The following is a 19,804-nucleotide window of genomic DNA, read 5'->3' on the forward strand; positions in this document are numbered from 1 at the left end:
CAAAACAAAAGAGGGTTGTGGAAGATAGAGAAAAAAGTATATCTTGAGTGCCTTTTTTTGTTTGGTCCCCTCACTGGATAAAGAACACCACTCCAACATTTCATTACAATCACTGATGTAAGAATTCAGAGTCTACAAACTAATCCATTTCATCTGAAAAAATATGGAAAATCATCTTTCATACTGTTCTGTAACACCCTATAGAAACTTTGGACTTAGCCTGGATCAGTCCCAACTGGTGACTTCAGAAGTGTTCTGTTTATTCTCTGTGGTGTTTGTATTTCTTTCTCTCTACTACGTTTTATTAGTCTAAGAATCTCTGATTTGGTGCAGTAATGCTGAACACATGTACATTAAGAAATATCCTCACTTTTCAAAACCATACAATTATGATGTATTTGTTTTTTGTCCTGGGAAGTCAAGATCCCAACTAAAGTATACAGAGTATCCAAGAGCTCACCAAAATGTTTGATAATATATGGCATTTATTCAATTACATGGGGTGGATATTTGTATTGGATGGAGATAGTCTTTTACATTTCTTTCTGCACAGGAAATATAGAGTATGATATGCCTATGAATCTATACAAGTGAAGGCATTTGTGGTTTAAAGATTGATACAGTTTTAGATCATAGACAAATATACATTTGTTATTTCATGGGCCAGAATGAATCCTCAGATAGACTTATCAGGAAATTGAGGAAGTGGGAGAGAAGGATTTGCAATCGTACAGACAAATTTGTTTCAGGAATGACTTAAGTTTAATTTTGATTTTTCTTATATGTTTGTCTCAGAATAGCTTGGCCAGAACAGTTCTTCACATTAGAGATGTCTCTGGCTTAATTGCCCCAGCTAAAATATAAAGTACTCCATTGATTCTCCAAGCAAAAAGCATAGAGGTCACTGGCAAAATAGAACAGTTGAGAAAAATATATGGGAAAATGGGCAGAAAGAAGCAGTTCAGCCTATCCCAAAGATGAAAGTCTGTAGAGATTCTCAATCATCCAGGTCATGGTTGTCCCAAAGGTGTGTTTTCTGGAGGGAGCTGGACTTTCTTATTTTTTCTTCAAAGATGTTTCACTTTTCATCCAAGAAGCTTCTTTAGCTCTAACAACATAGTAGAGAATGGAAGGATTTATATTCCTTGACTTTTAGCTAAACAGTTTGGGATGAAAACCTTTTGAATGATGTGGGAGTAGGTATGGATTTCCAGAGAAAAAATTGCAGACTACAGGAACCAGGACAGTGGTGGGTTCCTACCGGTTCTACCTGGTTCTACCGAATAGGTAGTAACTTTAGGGACTAGTTCTCCGAACCGGTAGTAAGGGCAGCCTGGTCACGCCCCCGAACCGATTCCCTGGTCGCTGCTTGCTCGCCCACCCATGAGTCCAAGAAGACTCTCAGCTACCTGGCCACAGGTGCCAAAAAGTCCTTTAGCCGGTGAGAAGAAAGCTGCGCATGCGCAAAGATGGCAGCAGCAAGATTCATTAAAGCAGTATATCTCCTTTGGAAGAAGATTCATAACAGTTTTAAGAGATATTTTTGGGAGAAGCAGTTGGAATTTAAGAGACCCAGATTAGATCCTGCAACATTATCCTTGCAAGTATGTTTGCCTTCATTCGGAATTTAACCAACTCATATATTTTGAACAGAATAGCCAAATGAGGCTGTTGTGTTCTGAGATCAGAAGAAAATGATGTTTCATGCCCAGGCCTTGCGATGATTAAGAGAAATCCACAAAGTGGACTGAGTCAAAGCATTATTTATTTCCCTTCCCCACCCCCCCAAAAAATCTCATCCTTAAAATTAACAGCAGTAATAATTCCTGCCTGCCTATTTCTTAATGCTGTTGCAATTGATAGAATCATAGTTCTGAACTGCAGGTTTTTATAGGCTTATTTCCCTGATTTCTTAAGGGAAGAAATAGCATTCTGGAATCAGGCTGAGCCCTTCTGACCCGATCAGTGTGGCACCATCTAAGAGCCTAGAGTATAAATAGATGACAGTGAGTGAACCTTTCACTCATATCTGGCTCTGTCGGCCACAACTGACGCCATGGGAGCAGAAATATGTTTAACAGGCTGTTTGTGTTTTTTTAACTGGGGTCTTAGTGTCACATAATTCATCCTGGCACTTTTTTTAAAAAACCCACAATGTCCTTAGAAAGCAGAAGGATTCCAAGGCAATATTTATTTGTTTCAAATAGCTATAAACATTTCCAGGAACAGTACATGTCTTGATTGTCCTGCCCTGATTAACTAAATCTAAGAAGTTCACTGCTGGTTAAGGAAATACGATCCTGGATTGAAAAGATGGTAAACAATGATAATTTTATATTTTTAAAAATTATAATATATGAATATCCTATAGCTTGGTTAGGGTAACCAGATGTGTACCTTACGTGTTTTGATGATCTTTGGATCATGTAAATTATGGTTTGCACAAATCGCGGCTTGATTCTGAAGCTAGAGCTGGATTCACACAACTTCTATTTTTTTTTCACATGAACAAACATTGATTTATATATAATCATGGATGGATACATATAGGTATAGATGGCATAGGGTCTGATTACTTGAGCGGCTGCTTGCAAAACATCTGGGTTGGCATGTCCTGAATTCCTTAAATTAAATAAAATGATCTCTTATGACCAGTGGTGGGATTCAAATTTTTTTACTACTGGTTCTGTGGCGTGGCTTGGTAGGTGTGGCATGGGTTGGTGGGTGTGGCTTGGTGGGCATGGCAGGAGAACAATACTGTAAAATCTCCATTCCCTCCCCACTCCAGGGAAAGGTTAGTGCAAAATCCCCATTTCCTCCTGATCAGCTGGGACTCAGGAGGCAGAGAATAGATGGGGGCGGGGCCAGTCATAGGTGGTATTTACTGGTTCTCCAAACTACTCAAAATTTCCGCTATCAGTTCTCCAGAACTGGTCAGAACCTTTCTGGAGAACCGATAGCGGAAATTTTGAGTAGTTGAATGCCACCTCTGCTTATGACCGCATAGGTGACTGTCTCTGTAGCAATGGCTGCACTCTGGAACAAGCTCCCCCCTCTCCCCCAGATCAAGATGGCCTTCACTCTGCTGTTGCTTAATTGAAAAGTCCTCTCATCATAGTAATATGTCCTGGGAAAATGTCTTTGCTTCAGAGGTGGGAAGAATATGTACTGCATAATTGTTAAATGTTTGATGGTGAAATTTGAATCAACACCTAATGAAGCTTATTCCAACTCTGAATAAAAAAGGAATGAAAACTGATAGAAAAGAATATTTGTAGCCAGGGTCCCTGGTGCTCTCTGAGCTTGGTTGTTTTCTTGCAAATGTTTCATTACCAAACTAGGTAATGTTTACTGTTTAGTTGGATAGTGTGTGTTTCCAAAATGTAACACTGTAAATATCTCAATTTGCCTTGCAGGGCAATGTGTCATATATAAGTAAGCCATTCCTTTGTGAATTTAGTTAGGTTTCCATTATGCAGTGAAAGACGATGAGCTTCTCAGCTGGGAAGCTGATAACCTGTGTTCAAGACCAAGTCCTGCACAACAGGATGAATTCCATTACTTGCCCCAACTCCTCTCCACCTAGTAATTCGAAAGCATGCAAATGGGAGTAGATAAATAAGTACCACTTCAGTGGGAAGGAAACAGCATTCTGTGTGTTTTGGTGTGTAGTCATGATGGCCATATGACCAGTGGTGAAATCTGAACCGGTTTACTACTGGTTCGCTGGCTGTGCATGCACAGTGCGCACCACTCATCAAATGCAAGTTGCACGTGTGCTCAGTGCCTGCCAAAAGGAGGCATGGGGTAAGCAGAATAGCATGCGGGGGTGGGGATCAGCTGTGGCGTGCAATGTTTTTTTTTTACTTTTAAAAGCATTTTTTTACAACCTATTTGGCCGAATAGGTTTGTAAAAAAATGCTTTTAAAAGTAAAAAAATAAGGCTCTGACGATTGCACAGTTCAGCTGTGATTGTCAGAGCCTCTTTTTTTTACTTTTAAAAGCATTTTTTAAAAGAAACGGCAAGTGGGCGACCATACGATTGGGTGGGCATGGGGGGAGAGGGTTTTTTTGCTACCGGTTCTCCAAACCAGCTGCCACCATCGCTACCAGATCAGCTGATCCGGTCTGAACCGGGAGCATTTCATCCCTACATATGACCATGGAAATATTTTTGGACAATGCTGGCTCCCTTGCCTAAGAAACAGAAATGAGTGCCCCCTAGAATCTGACATGATTGAACAGGAGAAACCTTTACCTTTACATATGTATATACTACATTCTGTTAGTATTGTTTGGCCATTGCTGCATGTTCTCCAATTTTGCTCTTGCTAAAGCAGGGGTGTCAAATTCATTTTCAATGAGGGCCACTTCAGGGTTTTGTTTGACCTCGGGAGGCCGTGGTGGGCATGGCCATGGTGGGCGTGGTCAGCTCAACATCACTCATGTTGGGGGCGCCTGTGATGGCCTGAGTACTCTGCCAGCAAAAACGGGCTCAAGCTCCATTTTCGGCTGCAATGGCCTCCTGCAACCCCCTGCCAGCGAAAATGGAGAGGGTTTTCACTGGCCGGTCCTTCGCTGTTTCCAGGGCAACCCCACAGGTCAGATCTAAGCACCCTGCAGGCCGGATCCCACCCTTGAGTTTGACACCCTGTTCTAAAGGAAGGACATAATTATTTTTGCCATTAAGGGTCTATTTGGATTTTCTTATTTTATGTATTCACAGTTTATGTTCACCATTTCTGATAGTGTATTTCAGATTGTCATGATGGAGTATATGACAGCTAATTAAAAAAAAACCTAATCTAGTAATTAGATCACATATACCATTGCATAAAGTAGGCAATGAAAATGTCAAAGGAGAACAAACAATAGTCCTGCTTTTCCTTTTGGGAAGTTGGCACGTACATAAGCTAACCCAATTCTTGAAATAGATGCTGTCAAACCTTGAAATGCACAAATAGCAAGCAACATGTTTTGTTTGTTTGTCATTTCATATTAAACTCATTTACTTCTTTCTTATACTTCATTCTGCCTGCTGGCAGCCATAATCTCAAAACGTTCCATCTGTGCTGCAGCCAATTTCTAAAGCATAATTTAAAAGAGGTTATTAAACCATTAACACTAGAGAAATCAAAACCAAAATGTGTGATGGTCCAGAGAGAACTTATTGTAAAGCACATGATCTTCTTAGGATGGAAAATCTTGATAATGTAAACAGGTATAAGAGAGGGTCACAATTTCTTTTAGCAATGCTTTTAAAACCCTATCTACGTATCTTGGTTGTATGCATAAAATATTAATGTCTTGATTAGGTTTTAGTTATTTTTAACAATAAAAGGGCTTAATGCACAATTCATAAAATATTGCAGGAAATTGTTAAATGGAAGACAAATATAATATTTTGGTAAATAATACTAGGGATGTGTGAATCTTAATGTAGATAACTTGACTCCAAAGAATTGGGATTGATTCATTTCATAAACAAAATATTTGAATCAGTTTAATAAAAGGTATCAAATTGAGTCATGTGCTTTTTGGAAACATTCAAAGCCAATTCAGAGACTCACGTGGACTTTGTAGATTTTGCAGAGCCTTCTAATAGGTAATCTCAGATATAGCATAGTCGATTGTAGAAACACACAGAGGCAGACTTATTTATGTGTATCATTAGCAGAATTGCAAAGAGAATTCTCATCTAGTTGCTAACATATGTTCCATTCTCTGATAAAATCTAAGGGTTTGTCTTCCATTTAAAGTTCAAAAATCCTATGACCTTTTTTTCACCCAAAATTGATGCTGGGTTTTTGATTCTCAATGGTTCAATGGAATACGACATCATGAAAATAGAAGCCCCAACTCAGTCGCTTAAGGTCTTCACCCCAATAGATGTGTTCTAGAGTAGGTTTTCAAAATCTGTTGCCTATGTAGCTGGATTTTTTTTCTCCCATTCTAAGCTGTGGGAGAAGTTCTGTTAGCAGAAGAGAAGAATTGGCTTCAAACTATGTATTAGTCTGCATATACAGTATTGCATCAGTGAGGATGATAGCATTTTAGTTTGTACTGTGCAAGAAATGAAACAGAGATTCATACATGTTCTGTATACAAGTAAAAGAACAAAGATGAAATCTGCATTCTACATTTACTTCTAGTAAAAATGTAGTGGCTATAGCAGGGGTCTCCAACCTTGGCAACTTTAAGACTTGTGGACTTCAACTTCCAGAATATCTCAGCTAGCTTTGCTGGCTGAGGTATTCTGGGAGTTGAAGTCCACAAGTCTTAAAGTTGCCAAGGTTGGAGACCCCTGGGCTATAGCTATTTATACAAAAATCATATTGATGATCTAGTTCAGCTTTGGTCCTGCTGACGGTATCAAACCTTCAGGGTCTCAACCAATGCTTTATTTGATCTGTTGCTTTTATTTTCAAAAAAACTTGATCATTTGTCACAGAATGTATTGTATCTCAGCATTCTTCATTACTCTCATTATTTTGGTTAGAGGAAGCCTAAAATGTGATGTTGGAGAGAACATTGATGTTGTATGAAATGGAGACCAAAGAGATTAGGTTGACAGAAGAATAGTAGTTCACACACTAGGTGTAGGAGATGACCAGACTAAGCGCAAGTGAGGAGTCAAATGCAGCCTCAATCATGAGTCCCTTCTCACCCACAAGAGTTCTAAGTCCAGGCCACCTTAAATTCCTTTGACTCTTACTTACCCCCCAATTTGTTTTGGCCATTAGTAGTTCAGTTTCTTGCAGAGAGCTGAAGCTCACAATAAAACTTTGTACGCATTTGAACTGCCTGGATTTTCTGATTTCCTGAGGGGCTTGACACTAACATTTGTTTTGTGCAAACACAGTTTGTGGGAATACGAAACAATATAGAAAACGGGATGTAAGTATACAATATACCCAGGAATATATTCCAAAAGTAGAAAGTAAGATAGATGAACTTTATGGGAATTTGCACGAACCACTATGTAGTCAAAAAGGGCTGAAGTATTTTTTTTAAAGTCCAGGCAACAAAATAACGTTGGCTATGCAAACGCCTGCTTGATTCACTGTCATATAAGAAGGCAGAGGAATAGTACAAGCAGCCTTCCACAATTTTGTTATTACAGCCAAACTCAATAGATGTTTTGTTAGCCCTCCTGTGGAGATGATTTCTTCATCTTCTCTAGATAGCGGAGCTGACACCAAGCAAAAATTCATCATTTTTAGTGGATTTTACTTCCAAATTTTTGAACTTTGGTGTTGGAGAAGACTCCTGAGAATACCATGGGCAACCAAGAAAGCAAATAAATGGAACCTTGAACAAATAAACTCAGAGTTCTCAGTCAAGGCACAATTTATCCTACTTTAGACACATTATGCAAAGACTTAGTCTCCGGAGAAGCCTGTAATGCTGGGAAAGAAAGAAAGGAAGGAAGGAAGGAAGGAAGGAAGGAAGGAAGGAAGGAAGGAAAGGAAAGGAAAGGAAAGGAAAGGAAAGGAAAGGAAAGGAAAGGAAAGGAAAGGAAAGGAAAGGAAAGGAAAGGAAAGGAAAGGATGACCAGTAGCAAGATGGAGGGACTTAGTTATAATGGTGAATGATGAGGCACTATTGGAAGAGCTGAAAGTGTAGATTAAGGACAGATCATCATGGAGAAAAATCCATCTATGTGATTGCTAAGAGTCAACAACCCCCTGATAACATAGAATCAATTGATCAACATCAAATGTCAGAAGATCTGAAACTGAACAATGCACACATCCAGTGTTCTATCCAAAATGCTAAGAATTTCATTCCTACTAACAAAGGAAGATATTTGTAGCTCAGGACAAACCCCATTCCTTACTAGCACTGACCCCATTCCCCCATTCCTTACTAGCACTGACCTAGTTCCTTCTACAGAGTTCCTTCTACAGTTCCTTCTACATTCCTTCTACAGAGGAATTATTGAGTCTGTCATTTGCACCTCTATAACTGTCTGGTTCGGTTCTGCAACCCAACAAGAAAAACACAGACTTCAGAGGATAATTAGAACTGCAGAAAAAATAATTGCTACCAACTTGCCTTCCATTGAGGACCTGTATACTGCACGAATCAAGAAGAGGGCCGTGAAAATATTTGCAGATCCCTCGCATCCTGGACATAAACTGTTTCAACTCCTACCCTCAAAACGACGCTATAGAGCACTGCACACCAGAACAACTAGACAGAAGAACAGCTTTTTCCCGAAGGCCATCACTCTGCTAAACAAATAATTCCCTCAACACTGTCAGACTATTTACTGAATCTGCACTACTATTAATCGTTTCATAGTTCCCATCACCAATCTCTTTCCACTTATGACTGTATGACTGTAACTTGTTGCTGGCAATCCTTATGATTTATATTGATATATTGATCATCAATTGTGTTGTAAATGTTGTACCTTGATGAACGTATCTTTTCTTTTATGTACACTGAGAGCATATGCACCAAGACAAATTCCTTGTGTGTCCAATCACACTTGGCCAATAAAATTCTATTCTATTCTATTCCTAGTTTGGGAAGAAAACAACCAAGCTCAGAGAGCACCAAGGACACCTAATTTCATTTCTGCTAAAAGAGGGTAGTTAGGTTTCTTTTTTTAACGGCATTAGGAAAAACAGCCACCTCCTCCTCCTCCTCTTCCTCCTCCTCCTCCCATTACTCTGTTCCCAATCCATTTTTCTTAAACCTTCCCCCCCCCAACTACATTAATTTAAATGGTTTTCATTAAGAAAGAAAAATACAATAGCCAACATTTGTAGTAACTGCAGCATAAATCTCACATATTGGTATAGTCTCCTTCTTTCAGAATTAGTATTATGAGGCTTTTCAAAGATTACCGTATTTTTCAGAGTATAAAATGCACCTTCCCCCACCCCAAAAGGGGTGAAAATTTGGGTGCATCTTATACACTGAATGTAGCCCCGCCCAGCCTCTGAAACTGAGGTTTCAGAGGCTGGGGAAAAAAAAAAAAGCCTCTGAAACGAGGGTTTCAGAGGCGGGGAAAAAAGCAAGACACAGAGCTCACAATCAACCAACCTATTTATTTATTTATTTATTTATTTATTTATTTATTTATTTATTTATTTATTTATTTATTTATTTTGTCACACAGTATATATAAGCATAAGCATGAAATAACTATGCAATATATGAGCATATATATAAATATGAGTATGTAATAACTATATTAATTGGATATAACGAAAGGAAACAATAGGACAGGAACGGTAGGCACGCTTATGCTCTTTTGCGCGCCCCTTACAGACCTCTTAGGAAGGTTTGTTGCTAAAGTTCACTTCTGGGAACAGCTGATTGGGGGTATTCCAGGAGGCGGATCCACCTGCCAATCAGCTTTTTTCTTATTTTTCTCCCCAAAAACTAAGGTGCGTTTTATACTATGGTGCATTTTATAATCTGGAAAATACGGTATATTACCTAAAAGTATGATGTGTAGCAGCATCTTTCCAAACATCTTTTTAAGTTGATTAAAATAAAAAAAAAGAGCCCCAATGTTAACTTTGCAATATAAATACAAGACTGACTATTGCAGGCCGTTTGCACCCAGTTTTCTATCTTTCTTGATCTAGGTGTCCTTGCATAAACATCTTGTTATGTATTCACGTTTGTACCTTTAAATATTTGAGCGGGAAATCAGCACGTTGCTGATTGGACGAAGCCTCCAGCAGAACTGTATAAAAGGAGAGGTTTTTCCCCCAGCCTGTTGCTGGGTTCACCCTATATTAAAGAGCTGTTGTTACTACCCTGGTCTCCAGCCTCGTTACTTCCAGAACTTAACATTGGCGACGAGGATGGGATCTCGAGGCTGAGGAGAACCAGAACCGAGCTGAAGCACGATAGACCCGAACCCAGCAAATCCAGGGCAGAAAAGCGGAGATGGCCAGCTACACTCCGCCCGCACCGTTCGACCCGGCTAAGGAGAAATGGGGAACGTATATGACCCGTTTCGAAAGCTTCCTAGAAGCCAACGAACTGCACGGAGTTCCAGACAACCGAAAAAGGGCTTATTTCTTAAGCCACTGCGGTCCGGAGGTCATCGACATCGCGGAAGCCCTGGCAGAGCCAACGCCGTTGCAGTCGGTGTCGTGGCCAACTTTACAGACTTTACTAAGAAACCGCCGCTGCGCCGTCCAAATCGTGCGGCGGTTTGAATTTGGAGAGCGAAGGCAGATGGAGGCGAATCCGCCGGTGACTACATGGCCGCCCTAAGAAGAGCGTCCAAGGACTGCGGATAACGTGACCTAGACGAGGTGCTCCTCGAGCAACTCATCCGAGGGGTCAAAGACATCCGTTTGCGGCGGCGGCTGCTAGCAAAGAGCAACCTAACGCTAGCCAACGCTCTGGGCGAAGCCAGAGCACATGAAATGTCCTCCCAAGCGGCAGAGACACTGCAGAAGCCGGTCCCACAAAAGCGGCGCAAAGGCAACTCCGGTGCACCAGGAGGAGGTTCAGACCGAATCCGACGGTGAAGATGAGGAAGGGGTCTGCCGCACCGAGAAACGCGACAAAGGGGACCGAGACGAATGCGGAAGCTGCGGGGCTCAACACCAGCACCAACGCTGCAAGTTTAAAGACGCAACATGTCGGTGTGGGAAGAAAGGGCACCTAGCTCAAGTTTGTCGGCGGCTCAACCTTCCGCCGAAAATTCAAATCGGCCAATCAGAGCGCGGAATCGGCAAGGCGACCCGCGATTGGCTCAAACAAAAAAGGCGCGGATTCCAACCAAACAACTGTGGTCATAGGCCGCGCCTCGACCCAAGTGGAGAAGAAGATCTTCACCAAGCCAAAATAGAGGGAGTACGGTGCCGGCTTGAAGTAGACACGGATCAGCGATCACCATCATGTCCTGGGACACTTTGGCGAAGTCGCTGCCGTCCGTCAAGCACCACCTGCAAGCACAACGGCTACGAGTCCACGACTACCAGGGAATCGCATCCCTGTTCGAGGGACCACCTCCGTCCGAGTCGAGTCGGTCCACACAAGAAGACCCTGCCCATCACGATCGTCGAAGGAACTCTGCCCAGTCTGTTGGGACTAGACTGGTTTCGTGCCCTGGGCATGGGAGTGACTGGCATCTACAAAAGTGACTGTAACCTGAAAGACATTCTCTTTAACGAGTTTGAAGATGTCTTCAAGGACTGCCTGGGCAAGTACAAGGGAACCCCTATTTCCTTCAACTTAGACCCCCAGGTAGCCCCCATTAGGCTTAAGGCGAGGAGAGTCCCTTTTGCCCTCAAACCGAAAATCGATAAGGAGCTGGACAAGCTCATAAATCAGGGGATTTTGGTGCCAGTCGATCACGCAAAGTGGGAGACGCCAATCGTCACCCCAATAAAGTCGGACGGGTCAATTAGAATTTGCGCTGACTACAAGGCGACGCTTAACAAAGCCTTACAGAAAAGCGCTTACCGGTTCCGTGGTGCAACACTTATTGCACTCTTTGGGGCAAGGGCAAGTCTTTGCAGTTAGACTTGGCCCAAGCCTACCAACAACTGCCCGTGAGCGCCCGCACAGCCGAAGCCCAAACGATTGTAACGCACAGGGGGGCATTCAAGTGCACCCGATTGCAATTTGGGGTCAGTGTGGCACCAGGGTTGTTCCAAAACCTAATGGAACGACTACTGCAGGGGCTCCCAGGGGTAGTTCCCTACTTTGATGACGTCCTAATTTCAGGGGAAAACATGGAGGAATTGGGGGAGCGTTTAAGAAAGGTTTTGGGGATTTTCCGGACAGCCGGATTAAAAGTCAAGGCAAACAAATGCCAGATAGGGGTCGAATCCGTCGATTTCTTGGGCTACCGGATAGACAAGAAAGGAATTCACCCTACTGAGAGCAAGGTCAAGGCAATTAGGAAGGCTCCAGCGCCTAAAAATAAAGCAGAGCTGCAGGCATTCCTGGGGTTGGTGAATTTCTATGCGGTCTTTTTAAAGAACAAAGCAACCGTTGCGGAACCGCTGCATAGGCTCTTAGGAAAAAATACTGTTTGGTCTTGGGGAAAGACAGAAAATAGGGCTTTCGAAGCAGTAAAGAACCTGCTCTCAAGTGATAGCCTGCTCATCCAATATCACAACTCACTACCCCTAGTGTTGGTTTGCGATGCCTCCCCTTATGGGGTGGGGGCTGTGCTCAGCCATAGACTTCCAAACGGCACAGAAGCCCCTATAGCTTTTTATTCTAGAACGATGTCCTCCCCAGAGAGAAACTACAGCCAATTAGACAAAGAAGCACTAGCCATTGTGTCAGGGGTTAAAAAATTCCACGAGTATGTCTTTGGGCGGAATTTTGAAATCGTGACTGACCACAGACCGCTACTGGGGATACTGGCTGGCGACCGCCCAACGCCTGTGGCACTTTCGCCACGCTTGACCCGATGGACTATATTCTTAGCCGCTTACTCGTACAAGCTGCAGCATCGACCAGGAAAAGAAGTGGGGCATGCAGACGCGTTAAGCCGATGCCCACTACCAGGGGCAACCGAAGACCCCACTCCGGGGACGCCCATCCTACTTATTGACTCTTTGGACTCTGGCCCAGTCACATCTAAGGAAGTGGCTCGGGCATCATACCGGGACATTGTGTTAAGGACTGTACTCGGTTGGGTACAGAGAGGGTGGCCCGCTGCGCCAGGCGAACGGTTCAAAGAATTTGTTAAAAAACGAGATGAGCTCTCGGCTCAAGGGGGGTGCCTGTTATGGGGTGATCGTGTAATAATTCCTGATAGATTAAGGGGAAAGGTATTGGACCTCCTCCACGAGGGTCACCCAGGGATCGTAAGGATGAAGGGGTTAGCTAGAAGCTATGTGTGGTGGCCACTCATGGACGCAGAGATTGCTGAGAGGGTAGGGAAATGCCAGGCTTGCCAAGAGTCCAGACCTCTACCCCCAACGGCCCCAGTCAGGGAATGGGAAAAGCCCCAAGGGCCCTGGTCAAGAATCCACATTGATTTTGCTGGCCCTTTCCACGGCCAAACGTTCCTAGTGGTGGTTGATGCATTCTCTAAATGGTTGGAGATCATACTCATGAAATCCACTACGGCCGAAGCAGTAATCGCAACCCTGCGCCACCTATTCGCAACTCACGGGTTGCCGGATACTCTGGTGTCCGACAATGGGCCTCAATTCACGGCAGCCCAGTTTGAAGAATACCTGGCAGAGGAGGGCATCCGACATGCCCTCTCTGCGCCTTTCCACCCTGCGTCGAATGGCCTTGCAGAGCGTTCCGTCCGGAGCGCTAAGGAGGCATTGTCCAGGCTCAAGCCAGGTGACTGGCAAACAAAGATAGACTTTTTCCTAGCCGTCCAGCACAGAACCCCAAGCACGGCCACCGGGAAAAGCCCAGCCGAATTACTAATGGGACGGAAACTCCGGTGCCCACTTGACCGTTTGAATCCCCATTACACGCCAGAGGGTTACAAGGGGGAACTAGAAAAGACAAGGGAAATGAGCATAGGCGACCGGGTGTGGGCCCGTAACTATGGGGACGGCCCTAGTTGGTTCGCAGGCCAAATAATAAAGATAACCGGGCCAAAATCGTACGTGGTAGAGCTACCAGACAACCGAGTGTGGAGGCGCCACATAGATCAGTTAAGGAAACGAATAACTGATCAAACCGAACCAAATGAAACAAATCATGACCAATACCAATTTGAATTCACAGCTGACAATGACCCGGGGGAGGCGCAAGACTTAGCTGAGGTCCCAGAGTTCCAGCGACGCCATCAGGTTCCCGAGGGAAACAGCTGGGAAAGTCTCAGAAGTAATCCAAGGCCGGATGGCCAAGAAAAAGAGTCAGCCCATAATCCAGAGCCCGTTGGCTCAGAGAAAGAGCTGGGAGGAGAAAACAGCCCCTCCGACCAGCTCAAAACACCACCCAGAACTGAACCGCGCAGGTCAGAAAGAACTAGGAGACGCCCAGGTTATTTGCGTGACTACGTCGAAAAATAACATGTAAATAAATATGTAAATAGAGGCAAAGTGTTTTCTGGGAGGGGAGGAGTGTTATGTATTCATGTTTGTACCTTTAAATATTTGAGCGGGAAATCAGCACGTTGCTGATTGGACGAAGCCTCCAGCAGAACTGTATAAAAGGAGAGGTTTTTCCCCCAGCCTGTTGCTGGGTTCACCCTATATTAAAGAGCTGTTGTTACTACCCTGGTCTCCAGCCTCGTTACTTCCAGAACCTAACACATCTGATACTTGGCCTGCTGACAACATTGACAAAGAATGCAAACTCAGTTGTATGATAATGATATCAAGTTACCTGCAACTGACCTACTCTCAGAAACACTGATGACCCTACATTTCTGATGATCCTTGTCATTATGACCATTCTCACCAATCTGGTTCTAAGAATTGCCAAATTATTCAAGGAAGTTTCACATATCCCAATTTAAAATGTATATTTAAAAAAAAACACTCACTAGCCTTTTATCTAATATCTTCATTGTGGCATATTCTATCCAAATTTGATTAACTGATGTCAAAAAGTCAGGTTCCATTCTTTTATGCTGACATCGGCTTCTGTACGTCTAGCATGGGTGATGTACTGACGATCTGTGACAGTTTAAAATAAGCTTGGAGATACCATATCTCAAAGTCATTTTTCTCTCAGCACTATTCCATAGGCATTTATTTTCCTCTTTGGGTGGGGTGGCAGGGAAACCAAGATAATTTACCAAAATGAGCCATCAATGTCCAAACCACTAAATCTAGAAAGCTTTAATCTCAATATAGGTTGTTTATATTTAATTTAAAATGCATAAAGACAGGCAAAAAGCTTTAAAATATATTGCTTTCAAGCCTCATTTGTATATTGCCTTAGAAAACAGTATCTAATTGGCACTGCTAACTGTGCCTTATAAAGATGTTTTCATAACCAGTATTTTTTCCAAGATGTTTTATCTTTAGCCTACATTTGGAATTGCATTTATCACACAATTAGCTGATTGGCCACATTTTTTCTAACACACAAACCAGAAACAGTGTTTAGCTCTTTAAAAAGACACATGTCAAAATATCATGGATCATGCCCTTAATAATCTTCTTCTAGAGTAAATTGAGTAGAGGACTGAGAGCTCACAATTTTTCAACAGAATCTACTGGAAAACTCTTGATGAACGTATCTTTTCTTTTATGTACACTGAGAGCATATGCACCAAGACAAATTCCTTGTGTGTCCAATCACACTTGGCCAATAAAAATTCTATTCTATTCTATTCTATTATAAAAAGCTATCCTGGAATTAGACATTCTGATCTAATAGGATATCTTGAATGAAAGCAAAAGAACCTGGTGACCACAATGTATCACAACTGCTTTTTTATTGTTATATAAAGATGAAGTGGCTGGGCATTAGAGTTTGAGTGCAAATTTCAAGAAGGAAAGAAAATGTGAACTGGAGGTTGTTCATCTATATTCTATATGGAACATGATGCAAGTATCTGTTGTTGCGTGTTAGAAAACTCTTTTCCTCTGAGAAGCTGATCTAAGATATTTTCACTTAAGGTATGTGTTACCTGGTACTGGCCAGGTTCAACAATATGTGCTAGTCATTCCCGACTCTAGGGGTGGTGCTCATCTCCATTTCAAAGCCAAAGAGCTAGCACTGTCCGAAGACGTCTCCATGGTCATGTGGCTGGCATGACTAAATGCCAAAGGTGCACGGAGAGCTGTTACCTTCCCACCAAAGATGGTCCCTATTTTTCTACTTGCATTTTTTACATGCTTTCGAACTGCTAGGTTGGCAAAAGCTGGGACAAGTAACAGAACTCATCTTGTTATGCGGCACTAGGGATTGAACTGCCGACCTTTCAATCAACAAGCTCAGTGTCTTAGCCACTGAACCACTGCTTCCCTTTATTTGCACTTACATGCTAGAAAAAAGATTCCAACATCCAGTCTTGAGGTTCTGTATCACTGGTTGGTTCTAATCGGTGTTACCACGAATAACGAATAATGGTGTGCACACGCTTTGCATGCGATCGAACCGGGGAAAACCGGTAGCAACCCGCCACTGTTCTGTATATGTCACTCTGTGTCTTCTTCTTACTCTTTTTAATGAATCTGCATTGTTCATAGACTTCAACTACCATAATTATTAATAACTCAGTACTGAGGTTGTCTTGGCCTCAGTGCTAATTTCATCTGAAGGAGAGGAATCAGATATAAATTCTTAGCAACATCCTAGAGAATCACTTCTCTGGTTCTTGGATTTCAGAAATTTACTAGGTCTGTTTTCTTAAAGACCCAAGTTAAGAGCAATTTTTAAATAACTGTACTTGATAATATCTCCCCTCTCTTAATCCCGTCTCTTTTTCTCTTTTAGGCTGTATCTCAAGGGTCATTCTGGAACAGCAGGGAAACAAAGCAGTCTGATATTACATGGTGCTGACTTTAGTACCAAAGATGCTGACAATGACAATTGTATGTGCAAATGTGCTCTTATGCTAACAGGTGGTAAGCATCCAGTTACAGAATTTATTTATTTTTATTTATTTATTTATTTTATTTATTTTGTCAAAAACAACAATTATATATAAGTATAAGCATGAAATAAACACACAAATTGAATACAACCAAAGGGAACATTAGGACAGGAATGGTAGGATCATACATAATGTTTGGATGAAATGACAGAGAGGAAGAGAACATGATTACACTACTTCTGAATGACTTTTTTCATTCTTATTTTTCAACGGATTTCAGTAAAGTTTGAATATGGAAAACTTGTACCCTTGGCTTTCGTTACTCCATAACTAAAAGCACACACTTAAGAAAGAGACGAGGGATCAAATGAAATAATAATCATGATAAACTCATCTCTTTGAGCTTCTTCAAACTAGAAAGTCTGATCACCCAGGAAAATTCAGAATGATGAAAATTTATGCAAAAGATAACACCAAAATCAGTAGCTGTATACTTCACACCTCCCAGTGAAAAAACTGAAAAACACACAGAGGCAGCAAAAAGAAATTCTCAGTTATGCTGAGAATAAGATTTTTAAAAATCCAAAACCTTCCTATTTTCAAGGCAAGATAGGTGTTGATAAACTGCAAAGAAAATTTTGGAATAGCATTAGTTTATCTTTTGGATCCCAAATGTGTAAATGTTTCTGGTTGGGTATTAATTGAGTTTGGTTGGGTTGTAAAAACTCTGAATAGATTAGTATGTATGTTTATGTTTTTACCATATGCATCTTCCTACAAGATAGAAATTTAAACACTTCTTAATAATCAGGCTTAGAAAGATGTATTGAAATAGCTTGGTCCCAAAACCAGTTGTGAATATAACTTAATAAAACAATTCATCTTAGAAATAATTGTATTCTGGACAGCAAAGTTCCTTATCAGACTTTCTGTTGGTCTTGGCAATCCATGTAGACAGCTCATTCATTATAAATTATATAAAATATACATGAGTTCTGTAGCTATCTTCGATAGACTGGGTGGAATTCTGAAGTTTCTCTGAGAAATGAAGAATATATGTGGCAATTAACAGCATATATGAACTGAGCTGCTGACTAAAATAATCAGGGTTAACAACAATACATATGCACATTGCATTTCTTGTTTAATTTGACATAAAGCAGTTTCTTATAGGGAAATTAAACCTCATTTTGACTAGATTCTCATTTCATATGAAGTTCTGTCAGGGATAGAACTTCAAAGTGTTGTGTATTTCTGTCTGTGTGTGTGAGAGAGAGGGGGGGGCATAATAACACATGAATCCAGTAGATATTTCTTTTTCAGAAGTAAGTTACGAATCTTTAATGGGAAATGTTTTCCATTTATATAGACAAATATTCCCAGAATCCTTTGTGGGTACCTATTGTACTTAAATTTGAATAGAATTAATGAATAACAAGTTATTGAAGATCTGGGAAAAGATTCATATACATAAATAGACTTCCTATTACTTATTTCCTTGAGTACATAAGGCCACATAGGCGTTTATCTAATCATTTCTTGTGATTTTCATAAACAGCACCACACCTGGAGCAAAGATATTAAATCTACCACCCTCTACCACCCTAGCAATATTTTTATACTTCTTTTTCACTAGGATATAAAATTACAATATACTCCTTGTTTAATAAGAATCAAGGCCATCTATCATGGCCTTTGGAAATACTTTTCTAATTTTGATATAATAGATGACTTCTTTTTTCTTCTTCAAGCAAGTAGATCAGATGCATATACTTGCTTTCAAATTAACCTAGCATAAATCCAAAGTATTTGATTGGATCTTATTTTTAACTGTAGCAGTATCGGTACAATCTGAAATCAAAAATTGGTCATTTTTTCTGCTTATGAGTAATTAAACTACTATAAAGGTAAAGGTTTCCCTCGCACATATGTACTAGTCGTTGCCAACTCTAGGGGGCGTTGCTCATCTCCATTTCAAAGCCGAAGAGCCAGCGCTGTCCGAAGACGTCTCCGTGGTCATGTGGCCGGCATGACTCAACACCAAAGGTGCACGGAACGCTGTTACCTTCCCACCAAAGGTGGTCCCTATTTTTTCTACTTGCATTTTTACGTGCTTTCGAAACTGCTAGGTTGGCAGAAGCTGGGACAAGTAACAGGAGCTCACCCCGTTACACGGCAACACTAGGGATTTAAACCGCTGAGCTGCCGACCTTTCGATCGACAAGCTCAATGTCCTAGCCCCTGACCCACTGTGTCCCTGCAAAAAACTACTATAAAAAAACTACTATAAAAAAACTACTATAGTTATAAAAAACTACTATAGTTATGAACAAATAAATACTAAAATCACTTTAGTGATGTTTGTAAACCAACAAAACCAAAACATGAAATTTGTTAGCTAAATTGCTGTTACAAGTATATCCAATCAATTTCAACACTTCATTTATTTATAGCAGGAAATTACATTATTATAAGATAAAATTATATTGTAAGTCAGCAGTGAAGCTATATACAGTCAGCAGTAGTTACTAATTATAATTGTTAATTAGCTATATCTTGTTTCTGGCCATTAAATTTATACATTTTTGTCATGGTGTATTACTACCCCTGTTCTATAAATAGGACTGAAGGAGAAAAAAAGTGTATTATTGTTTAATCTGTATTCAGTCATTGTTTATCATATAGTAGGTATGTATTTCTTTATTTATTCATCAAATATACAGTATATGGCCATCAACCTCAGAGAGTCATATAACAAAAATATAAAACAAAAATCATATATAAAAAACAAGACATTATTAAACAATGATTTAAAAATCATAAAAGTTAGAAGAATTTAGAAGTTAACAGCAATAATGGAGTCATCTCAGGATCTCACAGTTCTCCCGGGACCTCCAGGCCTGATGACATAGCAGGTCTTGAGGTACTTCCAGAAAATAAACAGGGAAGGAGTTAACCTCCATATAATAAAATAATAATATAATAGTGTAACATAGCGTAGCATAGCATAAGGTAAAGGTAAAGATTCCCCTAGCACATATGTGCTAGTTGTTCCCGACTCTAGGGGGAGGTGCTTATCTCTATTTCAAAGCTAAAGAGCCAGCACTGTCTGAAGACGTCTCCATGGTCATGTAGCCAGCATGACAAAGGTGCACGGAACGCTATTACCTTTCTACTAAAGGTGGTCCCTATTTTTATACCTGCATTTTTTATGTGCTTTCGAACTTCTAGGTTGGCAGAAGCTGGGACAAGTAATGGGAGCTCACCCCGTTGTGCGGCACTAGGGATTCAAACCGCTGAACTGCCAACCTTCTGATCGACAAGCTCAGTGTCCTAGCCACT

At 41.1% G+C, this 19,804-nt stretch overlaps 1 protein-coding gene across 1 annotated transcript in view; it reads left to right on the forward strand.

The window, feature by feature from the left end:
* ANGPT1 (angiopoietin 1) overlaps positions 1-19,804 on the forward strand; it is a 171,094-nt gene that overhangs the window by 140,035 nt on the left and 11,255 nt on the right. Inside the window, exon 8 of the mRNA XM_058178229.1 lies at positions 16,363-16,493. Coding sequence (XP_058034212.1) covers positions 16,363-16,493 — 131 coding nt within the window. The remainder of the gene's footprint in view (positions 1-16,362; positions 16,494-19,804) is intronic.

This window comes from Ahaetulla prasina, chromosome 3 (assembly GCF_028640845.1).
Source record: "Ahaetulla prasina isolate Xishuangbanna chromosome 3, ASM2864084v1, whole genome shotgun sequence".
In the NCBI taxonomy this organism is placed as follows: Eukaryota; Metazoa; Chordata; class Lepidosauria; order Squamata; family Colubridae; genus Ahaetulla; species Ahaetulla prasina.